General features: G+C 46.7%; 1 protein-coding gene across 1 annotated transcript in view; it reads right to left on the bottom strand.

Moving 5' to 3' along the window:
* Positions 1-13,221, bottom strand: part of CARMIL1 (capping protein regulator and myosin 1 linker 1) — a gene marked incomplete at its 5' end in the record, with an annotated part of 170,982 nt that extends 157,761 nt beyond the window's left edge. Inside the window, 2 exons of the mRNA XM_026034897.1 lie at positions 9,632-9,729; positions 13,200-13,221. Coding sequence (XP_025890682.1) covers positions 9,632-9,729; positions 13,200-13,221 — 120 coding nt within the window. The remainder of the gene's footprint in view (positions 1-9,631; positions 9,730-13,199) is intronic.
* Positions 13,222-13,223: the final 2 nt, after the last annotated feature.

Here is a 13,223-nt window from a genome sequence, read left to right as displayed (position 1 = left end):
GCCATAAATAAACAAACAAACATGAAAACACCACCTTGATCAAAGGATCTCCAGATATAAGAGAGATAACTAACGTCCTCTGAGATTGCTACACTATGCAGATCCAGTCCCTTTGCTTGATCCAGGGGAAATATATTTTAAGAGAAGACATAAACGCAAAGCACAACTGAAGCTGCTTGCTTAGCTCCTGCCAGGTTTCTGAGTGAAGGGCTGTTGTCTGTGCCAGCTCTTCCTTTTTATGTTCCAGAGAAAGGCACTACTTCAGAAACAGTAACATGGGGAGGTGGAAAAAAAGTCATTTCTCTTCTTTTTGCCAATTCTGTCAGGTTGCATATCCCATTTTACACATTTTCTTTTAAGTATAAATAAACAAAACAAAAATAATTAGCAGATGGTCATTGGCAAATCACTTCTGATGCTGTCTCCTCATAGATGGTGCACAATAAAATGGCTGGTCACAGAAAGCAGTCCCCTCTGATACAGGGGACACTTGCACTTCTCCTGCTCTTTTCAGTGCACTGCAGAGTTAAACTGGAGAATCTTCTGTTCTCCTGGAGCTCTGGAGTCGAGCAGCACCAGGCAAAGCTTGTGGCGAGGAGAGGCCAGGCTGGGCAGGGGCAGCGCTTTGGCTCCCGCGTGCTGGATCTGGAGGCACAAACCTTGCCAGTGTTTCCATAACACACACATGTGCTCAAGGGCAGCCTTCATTCCAGACAATTGTCTTCAAGGGTTTCTTTAAGGTGAGAGGAAAGAGAAGCCCTCCCCGCAAAAAGAGAGGAGAAAATCTACTCCAGAAGGAACAGTTGAAGAGTTATGAAATATGAAATAGAAAAGCAGAAGGGTAATGTACCTTGGGTGCACTTGTTAACCATTCAGACTTGGACAAAGAGCTACTCAGATTGCATTAGGTCTGCATTTGCAATAAATTAGCACCACACAAAAACCTGCAGGACTTTAATTTCACACCATTTCACGCAGATATAAACAACAGGCAATCAATCCAACAGTGTTACAGGAAAGATTTTAAATGATAACATTGCATGGTAAATATCACAGGATGCTAACGCTTCTTTTGGCTTTGTATTTTGGGTTAAATGTTTCCAAAACATCTGCAGTAGAAAAAAATACACTTCAAAGGCTTACAACAGGCATTTACTGGGTTTAATAAATCCCAGCCTTTTAACAAAGAACACAGTTTAGCAACAAGAGGAGAAAAGGCAAGCTAACATTTTTAATGTTAGCTTTGATGCTGCAACCACCTAAAACCTGAATACGCAAGTTTAAGAGCTTAAGTTTAAGAGCTTAAAGTACTAATGTTTGAAATGGCATTTGTTACAGGCCCAAATCCATTTACTGCTGAAACAAAGCACATGCCCCCGTTGCAGGAAGCGCTTCTGGAGACTTGTCTTGGCATTTAGCTGGAGATTAAACACCTTCCCTCTCCAAACAGGCGGCTTTCGGCTCCGCGGGAGAGGCACCTGCCTGGAGCGGGAGAAAGGCGCCCGGCAGCGACTGGCGGGGGAAGCAGCGCAGACAGCACCCGGGAAACTCGCTGCTCCCGCCATCCACAGAGGCGGAGGCGTTAGGAAAGGGCCACGCAAAGCAAGAAGCAGGCCACAAGAACTGGGCAACCCAGCACTGCAGTCACAGGGCAAGTGATAAATGAACTTCTTTCAGTACTATAGGCTGCCCTGGCACTGTCCACATCTGCTAATTACATGGGAACTGCCGCGCTAAACCACAGTTCCTTATTTTTTTGTTTTTCTTTTTCAACCCAACAGCTCATTTACGCAGAGGGTTGAGGAGAGCATGGTCAGAGATGACTGTGTCCCTCACAGTATCTTCCTTCCCTCCAGGACAATCATAACAAGCGAGGCACTCTAAATATTGCCAGCATCTCAGGAATTACCACAGAAAGCTGCTTTGCAGAGGTGGGAAAACCTCAAAGCCATCCTAACAGTCCCATAATGGCCAGCACGAACCAAGCTGCTTCCACAAATGACATAGGACTAGAGTGAATTTCAACGAAAACCAGAGAACAAGGGAGCAGCAGCCTCCTGACTAGACAAATTTACACACAGAAAGCTTCTCTGTTTCAACAACCCCTTGAAAAGATGCAAGGACAACAAAAAAGAAGGTGGAACGATGAGAAAGGGAACATAAAGATACCATATGCAACAAGCATGATCTTTCAGCACAGCATATACTGATGCCTCCCCAAAAAAAAGGGAGCATTCCAGCAACTTAAGACGAGAGAACAGCAAGCCAAAGCCTGAACAAGGGGTATTTCTGACACCTGCAAGGAGAAGACATGAACAGTGGCATAGTCAAAGAAAATGGTCCATTATATTTTAAATACACTTATATATTCCAAGTCTAAAGAATATATATACCACAAAATGGTAGAAATCACTACCGTGCAAAGCATCCCTATGTACAACGCTATCATTTCCTCAGATATTCACTGGAACATTACATGAACACCAAGTCATAAGGTCTTCTGCATAAGCCAGCCTCCCTAAACCTCCAGACATTGACACTAATCTACCCACCTTCATTCCTCCACACCCAAGGCTCCTCTAGATCTGCAGCAATGCAGAAGCTCAAATCCCAGCTTTAAGATGCTATCATTCCTCAAACATAGGGCTCAAGTGTTTGTTAAGAGAGGAGCCTTTGAAAGGTTGCCTCTTTCTCAGTAGTTTTGTATGACTAGCTGCAGTCTTGCTAATGGCCTTGAAGGCAGAGAGAGAGAAAAGACTTTCCATCCACAGGTCAGCCCTGGCCAAACACAGCACTGCCCCATTTCCCAGCTCCTATCAGGGTCAACAACCCTCTATCTCCCCTAATCAGCTCTGAGGAGAAACTGCCCTGTAGTGACTCTATTACCCTTTGCTTCCCTCCTAGGCTGCAGGGAGGCTCCAACCTCAAATTCTCCAAAATATCACTAAGCCCTGCAGAAAGCAGCAGCTTGTCAGGGTTTGTAGCTACCAAGGCAGCACGTTGTTCTATAAAGACTAAGGATGTGTTGTGCCTGAAGTGCTTATTTTGCAGAGAGGAGCCCCAGGCCGGCTCCTTTGTCACGCTCCCGGGCAGCGTCTGGGAACAGGCTATGGAAATGGTTTGCTCCAAGCAACCTCAGGTCCCGGTGCAGGGAGCTTCGCTGTGCATTAATGCGCTTCCAGATGCCCTAACTGCACTGCTGCCAGCGCGGCCTTGCAGGGAGCCAGGCACCACTTCAGCTGCAGAAAGGGGAAGAATTTAATCCCATCATCGACCGGTCTGCAAGCGCAGACACAAACATAACCACTGCTTTAAAAAGCGACAAAGAACAGGGACCACTGAGGGACTGCACAGCTTTCACCCTGCACCTCCTCCTCCGCCCCTCGACACGCAGGCTTTCTACTGCACTCAGGGATCCAAGGGTCATCCACGTGTCTTCCAAAGGCTCCAACCTGGCCCCTCTGGCAAGCCCTGCGCTTGCATCCGTGCCTGAATCTCTCTCTCCGCCCGCACGTCCACAACCAGCGCTGTGAGCCGCGCTCCTGGCCTCTCACCAGCCCAGGGAACCGCCGCTTAGCCGGGAAATCGCAGCCCGCCGATGCAGGCGCCTGCTCTGCTACCTGCTCCCGCTCCTGCTGGGCCGCTCGCCGCCACCGCCAGTCTGCCAGGCTGCGCACGGGAGCGCCGGCACGTCACGCTCTGCCTCGTAAAATTCAAGTTTCATAATAATAGTCTGTCATCTGAAATGTTCAAATTAGGGAACCTATCATAAAAGAAAAAAAAAAAAAAAAGATATCGCTCATGAGCTGCTACAGAGGGGGTGTCCCGGAAACAGCGAGATTAGACAGGAGCAAGGGCAGAAATCAGCTCGGGGACTTCGGCAGCAATGCAGAACATATTTAGCAGCAATTATATTTAAAGAATAATTTCACATCCTAGGCCTGTAATTACTTTACACAGAACCAAATTACCACCTCCACCAGAAAAAAAAATGAAGTAGAATTCAGGTGATCTAAAGCAAGTCTCTTAATAATCAGCAAAATCAGTGACCCTCTCCGTTTTTTTTTCCCCAAGCAATGGTTAAGAAAGGACTCAGGGCAACAAAATGCACTTTCACAGCACGTTGCACTAACTCCTCAGTTAGCAGCCCCTGTGACCCAGTGCAAGCTTATTGTGTCCCCCACCCAGCTTTTGGGGCAGTGAGCCACGCTTCAAGTGGGAGAAGTTCCTTTTCTTACAGTAAGTATTTGCTCAAACAGTAAAGAAAAAAAAATGACACAATTTTTGCATTTATATTGGTACATCGAATAAAAATACATTTTTTTCCTTCTAAGTCTCCTCTTTATCAGGAAAAAAAAGCTATCAGAGCAGAAGAATGACAGATACGAGAATTTGACTTTAATATCATTTTCTATTTTTTGTTCTCAGCTTTGGGAGAAATTACATTGTAATATCCACTCTTCTTTATACACAGACTCCAATGCAGATCCTTGCTTAGGAAGGTTCCGTTTCATGAATAATATTGGCAGTGAGTCACACGCTCTACAAACAGAAGCACATTAGCAAACCACTCTGGTACGTTACCCATTCAGTTAAAGGAGTAGAAAGCGTGCGACAGTTTAAAAGTCAGATTGGTTTACTAGGTTATGAAAAATTGATAGAGGAAGAGATCCCATGAACCATTCAGAGCCCAAGTGGACTCCTTCCAGCCCCTCCTCCTTTCCTGGTGGCTCTTTGACCTGTAAAGAGAAATCCAGAGGCCAGGAAGGCTGAGGAGGTGCTTCCACTTCCTCCTCTCGAGCCACTGATAAGGATTGGTGTGTGTGCAGCTGGGTGCTCCCAAGCTAACCAAGCAAGCCAAAACAAAAGCAGGTAATTTCAGGGCACAGAAAGGCGAGTTACCTTCTCCTAAGGTATCAGGTGCCTGAAACTGAAGAAAAGAGTGCAAAGGAGCTGCCCTTCTGAGGTAACCCTGATACTGTTCTCAGCAAGTGCGCACAAAAGGCGCTACGTTCTCAAAATGTGCAAGAAGTTTCTTGGGTTTGAACTGAGTGTCAAGGAAAACACAGAGCTCTGCGCGGGGCGGCGCTCATGAGGACACAGAAGTGCCAAGCCAGTAGAAAATCTACATTTTGCCTAGGCAGAGAGAGAAAAAGGACTGTTTCTGCTTGGTCAAAGGCCAATTTAATTAAGCGAGTAGATTAGATCATAGCGCTAATGCAAACAAACCTGTGGGGAAGGGGCCGGCTGCCCGCGCACAGCCTCACGGAGAGCATTGTTGTTGTTGCTGTTGTTGGTATTCTGCGGAGCTACACCAGTGTCAGCCCTGATTTAGGCACAAGACATCAGCTTCTATCCCTAAGGGATGTTTGGAGCCAGGGAGAGGGAATAAAGTGGAGGAGAAGTAGGAAAACTGGAAGTAGGGACTAGAAACAGAAACTGGGGAAAGAAATGCAATTCCCAAACTCATCAATCCAAGTAATGATGGGATTAATAAATTCTCTTTCCAACAGTGCTCTTATTAGTTCAGTTTTCTGTAGCAATCTTACTGGCCATAGTTCTGTTGCTGCCTTAGAAGTGCTTTGTAAATGCATTAATTTTTTTTCCCCTGTATGAGTATTTTGGATTACCTCCTCCTAGTCAGGCTCCCTGACATGAGGGATGTACTAACACCTACCTCCTTTCATCTTCATAAACACACACTTAAGAGATATGTCATAACACTCAACGTTCTGGGCACGGGAGAGGAAATACCATTATTCTAAAAAAGTCCATATTTAATATCATTATCACACAGCAACTGTCACGAGATGATGTGCAAAACTGCACACAGTTAATGCAAAAGTAACCTTGGACAATGCAGGGAGCTTCATGGCCTTAGCCATTTAATATAAAAGTCAATTTTTTTTCCAGCTTGCACCTAGGCAGATGCAGATGTTCCTCTCTATTTGAAGGGAATATCATCAATAGACCAAGGCAAGTGTTCAGCAATGGGAAGCAAATGCCAAAGCTGCTCATCCCAAAATAATTCAGGCAGTGCAAAACGTGAGTGTCTCTGCACAGAGCCTGGTGCCCTCAGAGCTGAGCAGGCCGAGCAGCTCGGACTCGCTGCAGGCTGGGAAAACATAGAAAGAAAGAAATAAAACACAGCCCCACCAACAAGCCAACCATATATATAGACAGCTTAATCACCTGCAGGAAGTGCGATATGCCAAGATTTCCTCAAATTTAACGTCTAACAATTTTACTTTGGAAAGGAAAAGTAATCTCAAAGGAAGCTGGACTAGGAGTGTTCCCTTTTAGTGTTACAAAGTGTAACAAAAAGTAACAGAGATCCTGGAATTTTAGCTGCCACAAACCACTGGTACCAGAACACTGGTATTTCATAAAGAGCTGGTCAAACGTATTCAATATGCAGCCTTTATCTTACAATTCCAGCTTCTCCACACAAAGGCAATTAGTTGACATAAGCATAACAGGAAGACACGGCATTAGGAAACACTCAGCAAAACACTGTGTCAATACCTTATGATTTAGGGGGAGGAATGAATAAATAAATAAATAAATAAATAAATAAATAAATAAATAAGCCTGCATCCACACCCACAATGCAATCGCCCATCTAATTACAAAATAATAAAGCTCTAGGCTATTTTATTCCGGGCGCGGGGTCCCCACTGTGCCCCAGCACTGCAGCAAGGGCAGCACAGGCTCATGCCAACCATTGCCACACTCGCCACGATTCCCAAACCTGGCCCCCAACCCACCTCAAGGCAAGCGTGGGCTTGATCCACCAACAGCACTATCTTAACCTAAGGGCCTGGTTTCACACACCACCATCTTTTCCATACTCTTTTGTGGTTCTCCAATTCCCATTTCCATCTTAATCATGAGAGGAATGTGCCAGAGCACAGTGCCCCAAGTGGATGGTTGTGCCCCTACTTCAGAGCACCACAGCCAAGTGTTTGCATTGCTACCTGCAAGCTGTGCTCATTTTGAAATGCTCGCCCCTGCCAAAAGCATTCCTGGGTTTTCTGAGCAAGGAAGAATGAGAGGGCATTTAATTAAAGCACAGGCTTGGGGGCCACGCTCTGTGATCACCCTCCTCTAAACCCTTGAGCTCACCCCATCACAGCGTTATCTAGTCTGAAAACAACTGGCATTTGCCACTAGTAACAGCCGAACCCACAGCACATCACCTAATTTTCCTGTAAGCTCCTGACTATTAATAACACTAAAAGCAAAATCTCCAAACAATTCATTATTGCACATCCACTCCAGAGACGAGTGCTCGAAAGAACATTAACATTTCAAAACTAAGCTCTCAGGAGTCAAGAAAGGCTGGCATGAAGTTTGCCCAAGCAACCACATTTAAGTCCTCTGGTGCCTGCACTTAAGGATATAGCCTTAATGACCAGTTGCTTTTGCTGCCAACCCTTCACTTGGCACACAAGGCACAAAAATTCAATACTCAGTGTTACCCCCACTGGACAGTATGTGGCCATATCCATTATTTATTGAATGCTATTGAATGCTTGCAGTACAAACAAAATCTTAATTTCCTTGGGGGCTTTTTTGCGGTGTTTAGCATTAAGCACATACAGATTCCTTAAGAAAGGGTCATTTATTTTTAGCAGCACTGTTTTGAGGAGAATCTACCTCTCCTATGGCTCAGATAAGAAACCTAAGTGTACAAGGAAGAGTGTGTCAGGCCAATAAAGCTCCGCTGAACTTCAGTATCTCCAGTCTAAGGTGCTGCTGGTGACGTTTCTTCAGAGCACCCTGCATTTCAGAGAAGTCTGTGATTCCTCAGAAGAATCAGAGCCCCCAGTGGCCCCAGCCACAGTGCTCAGCATTTCTGCAAAGAAAACCACACGAGATAAAGACACACGGATGCAATTTGAGAAAATTTGTGAGAGAGGAGGGAAAAAAAGGGGCATTCATGGATTGTACAGATTCACAGAAGGACCCCACGGCAGAAGTAAGGATGAAGTTGGAGCGTGGCAGACAACAGTCAGTTTCCCTAACCATGAAAACATTCCTTTTTGCAATATAAATCCCCTGCATGTTTGCCTGAAAAAACAGATGGCTCTAGCAGACAACACTCCCCTTGGCACTCACCCCCTGGAAAGATTCACCCCGTACATTAAAGCAACATGCCCAAGAACTGCTCTCTAAAACATGAACCTCTTAAACCCTCCCTTTCAATACCTTTCCAATTATAAAAGGTGAAACTCCCCACCTAAGAGCTCAGGAGATCAGACTTGAAGGGAGGCAGGAACGATCCCAGTCATCACATTTAGGCACTTTACTACCGAGCAGGGCATCCCTCAGAAACTGCACTAACAGTTCAGAGCTTGGCATTCTTCTGGTGCCATCAGCTCTGAACAGCATTACAGTATTTCCACAATATATTTCACTATCGATAGCAATAATGATTCTGCATAAGTCAAAAAGTCACTCAAGTGTTACTGCTTCAGTGAAGCTGCCAGCCTCCCCTGTAAACAAGGCTTTCCAATAAATAGAGACAATCAATCAACATTCATAAACCTGGCCTATTTTCAGTACAGAAGCAGAAACTGCAGATTCAGAAGCTATATATAAAAACGGTAGAAATTACACAGAAAATCTTTCAAATGCTTTAAGTAGCTACTCTCATGAGAAAGCAGACTGTTATTGACAGTCTCGCTGCCCTGGGATAAGCTACACGCACTTTATGAAGATAGGTCTCAACTGATGAATAAGCTCAAGAGCTTTTTCAAAGACAAAATACAACAGCTACATGGGGAGGGCACATAAAATCTGCAAATATAGTCTCGACAATGAAACCTTCAAACACGCAATAGCATTTTTGTGATACAAAGCAGCATATTTCAAACATCTCACAAAATATTACAGCAGTAATACCGTAATATGTATGTTAGTCCAGTTCTCCTGATATAGGGGCATCAAAAAAGAAGATAAGGAAGTTCCATCTCTTTGCACATCCAAATATTCAAGACCGTACACATGCATACCAGCACTTGCTTTCTTATCTAGAGAGGCCAGTAAAATGATTCTTGAGAAAACAGGAAGGCAATACTTAAGGGAGATTAATTTGACACTTTCCTCCACTGCAGTTTTAGAAATGACAATGAAGGGTCCCACACAGCAAGCACTCTTTGTAAATGCAGATGCATGACTTAGCACAGAACACGAAAAAGCACAAATAGTCATTTGAGTTTAAAAAGCACAATAGCACTACTGTTATTCCACGCTGTATAACAGCCTCAGAGAGATATAAAAGACATATAATGCTATATGCTTGGGTTTACATTTCTTGTCCCCTCAAAATTCCTGTTGCTATGAAAGAGAAACCCAAACCACAAAGCCAGGCGATTATTTTAAAACACATTCTAATAATAATTTCTTAGCACCAATCCACAGCACTGGGAACATAATCCGGTGCTGCACATGTAACACATGTGCATGCTCGCACACACACAGACTTGCTGTTAAAAACCAGCAAGAAAGCAATGAAGTAACACTTGTACATAATAGCACATACACAGTAAAAGAATTTTTCAATGGGAGAATAAATATCTTACTGGCTTCTCCTCCATAAACATAATCAGAATCCAATCATACTTACCAAGATTCTGTTATCCACTTTATCTCCCTTGGTTTCTAGCTTTACTTTCTTCTTCACCGCAATTTTGATTTTCCTCCCAATAACATCCTTGACACTTTCTGAAATAAAAGAAAATACCTTCAAACACTCCCATCATCAACATGAGAGGGAAACAGATTCCACTATCAGCCTTTTAAGAAGACTCAGGGTTATGTTGTCCAACCACTGCGCCCAGGAAAGTAAAGGTGTTTTAGTACTGAATACACTCTAATATACATATATTTTTTATTATGTCATTTACTAAACAATTTAAATCTATTATGATGAGATTATAGATTTTATATGCCAATATTTTAAATCTAACTGGATATTTGTTCCTAGTACTGGTTACACATCAAAAAACATTCCTAAGACAAGCCTCAGTATTGCTCAACTCTACCCTGGGAAAATGGAACAATTCTCCATTCATCACTCTAAAACACAGTGAGCAAAGTTTGCTGATACCGGAACCTGAAAAGCCTGTTAAAGTCAATTAACCACTTGTACTGCAAAAACGCTAGCCTACTATTGTTAATATCAGGGAGGCCAAATGGGTCAGATAACAGAAAATCAAGTGCTCGCTCGTTCAAGCTGCAGTTGCAACCAGCCAGGCTTCCAGACACCAGGCCCTGCCAGCTGAGCAGCCAAGGCTGCAAGAGCCAGGGCTGCTCTCAGGCCAAGTCTGCCTCACGGGACCAATCCCAAAATTACATTAATTGACATAATACTTCATATATATATATATATATGCACATGTACACACACACACACACACATATATATATATATATGCACACAGCTCTCTGGTACCTTTAGAGGGCAAGCCTCTACCCGCACAAGTGCTTAACAGTTAAGTTTAAAAGGCTGCAATTCAGGATAATTCGCTCTTCCCAAGGCTTTTAAAGTAATTCTGCAGGTTTTCTGCACCATTTTCGTCCGACAGCCAGCACAACTGACAGCACCGAATATATTGCACACCGCTTAGGAAGTCTAGCCCAGGCCTGGACCCTGCCTGCAGGGCATGAGGGCCTGAAAGGCAAAAACCAACCTGGTCAGAGTGACTCTCTGCCAGAAAAGGCTGTTGCTGCAAAAGCCAAATGCTCCCCTGGAAATTCTGATTTGCCAACCAGGAAAAGCTCCTGGGCTGTCCATGGGAAGCTGCCCTGTATCGCAGGCTTCCCTGCTGGGATCCCAGGACAACTGTTTGGGAGGGAGACAGGCAGAGCAACCCCCAAGGAGCCTGGTAGGCAGAGCAGGAAGGGAAGCTCCAGGCCAATCCTCCCGACAGGGGCCACGTTTTGAGACCTCCTCACTTATAAATGATGCCCTATAAATTTCTAGTATTGCTGTCCTCTGATCCAGAATTTAAAGGAATTTAGGGCTACCACACATTCTTTTTCATAAAGGACAGACCTATCCCATCGCAGAAAAGCAAAACGACACTGTGCTACTATTCCCACTACTTTATTTCCACCCTCCTGAAGCAGGAGCGGGCGGCGCAGGAGAGCGGCCTCCTGTCGGCTCCGCGGGGTCTCCTGCGGGTCCTGAACTGCAGCGCTGAAAACGGCTGCAGGCTCCCAGCTTCACCCCTGCTACTGCAAAAAGCGAGAGGGACAGAAAAGGCCCGGGAGCATGAGGGAAGCAAGCGGCCTCGGAGCAACTCGGGAAGCATCATGATGTCACCTCACTCTAAGGCTGCGCCTCCCGCACTGGTCTGGAAACATTAAAAGTCACCTTTTAATGCGACTTTTAAGAAGGTTAAAATTTAGATTTCACCATTTTTCTCCCCAATTAACAGAGAAAAATTCCTTGATATTGCTGGCAAGTGGACTTTCGAAGTGGCTTTTCGAGCGAAGGGATGGAGACACGAGGCTAAGGCCCATGTTTGTAAGTGCTCATTAATTTTTAAAGCCCCGGACCACGAGCACCTATCTTCAGGCACCAGCCACACAGAAGAGCAGATCCACAGCACTAGATTTTTTTTTTTTTTTAAGTTATGACCTAAGCGACCTGACAAAGGTCACACAGGAAGTGAGTAACAGAACAAAAACTGCAGTCCAAACACTCCTATTCCTCGTCTAATCTCCGTGTCTAATCGCCACGTTTTACGGCACGTCCTTCCAGGCTGTTCCCAACACACAGGGTTATTCCCCAAAAGCCTCCTTCCAAAGTTCATTTTATAAATGCCAACACGCTGAACTACGCTGCCACTAACCCGCATGCGCTCACCAAAATACTGCTACAAACCACCTCAATCCATGGGAACAGATCCCGAGGAAGCAAGGCGGGTGACAGAACTGGGGCTAATGCTTAAAAGGGTGCATGGAGGGTTTCACAGCCGGGGTGCCCGGCTTCGCTCCGCTCTCGCTCCCTCACCCAGCAGGTACAAGCGCTCGGCGTGAACCTGCTCCGGCCCCGCACGAGCATCTCGGTACCTACACCCAGCTGGCCGCGTTGTGATCACGGCTGTGATTACACCTACTTCGGCTGTGACACCCGGCTCGTCACCTTCTCATAGTCCCTGTGGGCTAACGCTAGGAATCCCCTGTTCCGTTCATTAGGAGGACTGCAAAACAGAGCTATTCAGTTGGCGCGGAAATGCAGCCTGCGACAACAGCAACTTTTCACCCAGCACGTCATAAGGATTTTCTCAACGTTTGAACAAGCTCCCTGCAACACCACGGGCTAAGGAGGGCGACGGGGAGCCGCACGGGCCACGCGAACCCTTTGGATGCCAGACATGGGCCGCCACACAGACCTCAGCTGCCACCTGCGCTCCTCCGAGAGCAGCGCCCCAACCCGCCAGGATCCCTCCTCAACACCCACACCAACCCGGGATCCCTCCTCAACAGGGACACCAACCCGGGATCCCTCCTCAACAGGCGGCACCGCCGCTAAACCAGGAGGAGCGCAGCCAAGCGCAGCGCCCGCGGACAGGCCCCGAGCTGCAGCCCCTGCCGCGGTGTGACACCGCTGCCCAGCACACCCTGCTCGCTCATCGCTCCCCGGCAGCGCCAGCGGCATCGCCGGGGTGCCCCTGGCAGCCGCGACCCCGCGAGCCGGCGCCACCGAGCGGGCCCCATCCATGGGGGGACCCGGACGGGCTGCGCTCGCGGGTGGCCCCCGAACTTCAGTGGAAAGGAAGGACCTCTCCCCTGCGCAGGCACGCAAGGGTGGGGGTGCGGTGGGGGGGGGGGGAGATAAATAAATAAATAAACGGCACAAACCAGTTTTAAACAACCCCAAGCCCTGAAGAAAATAAATAAATAAATAAATAAATAAATAAATAAATAAATGAGCGGACGCGCCGAGGCTGCAGCTCCTCCGCGGACCTTCCCTCGGGGCCACCACCGCGGGCTGCCCCGCACGGAGCCACCGCGCGTTTTCCCGGGGGAGGATCCCCCCCTTCCCCATCCCCGTCCCCGTTCCCATCCCCGTTCCCGTTCCCGGGGCTGCCGCTCCCTGCATCCCCCCACCCCGCGCAGCCTCACCACCCCCACTCCCGCAACCGCCGCCGCACGGCGACCGTTAACGGCGGCGCGGCCGTTACCGATCAGCTCCCTGGGCACGTCGG

This window comes from Nothoprocta perdicaria, unplaced genomic scaffold (genome assembly GCF_003342845.1).
Source record: "Nothoprocta perdicaria isolate Ctin4 unplaced genomic scaffold, notPer1 scaffold_151, whole genome shotgun sequence".
Lineage (NCBI taxonomy): Eukaryota > Metazoa > Chordata > Aves > Tinamiformes > Tinamidae > Nothoprocta > Nothoprocta perdicaria.
Note: the sequence above shows the minus strand (reverse complement) of the source record. Positions and strands in the feature narration are given on the sequence as shown.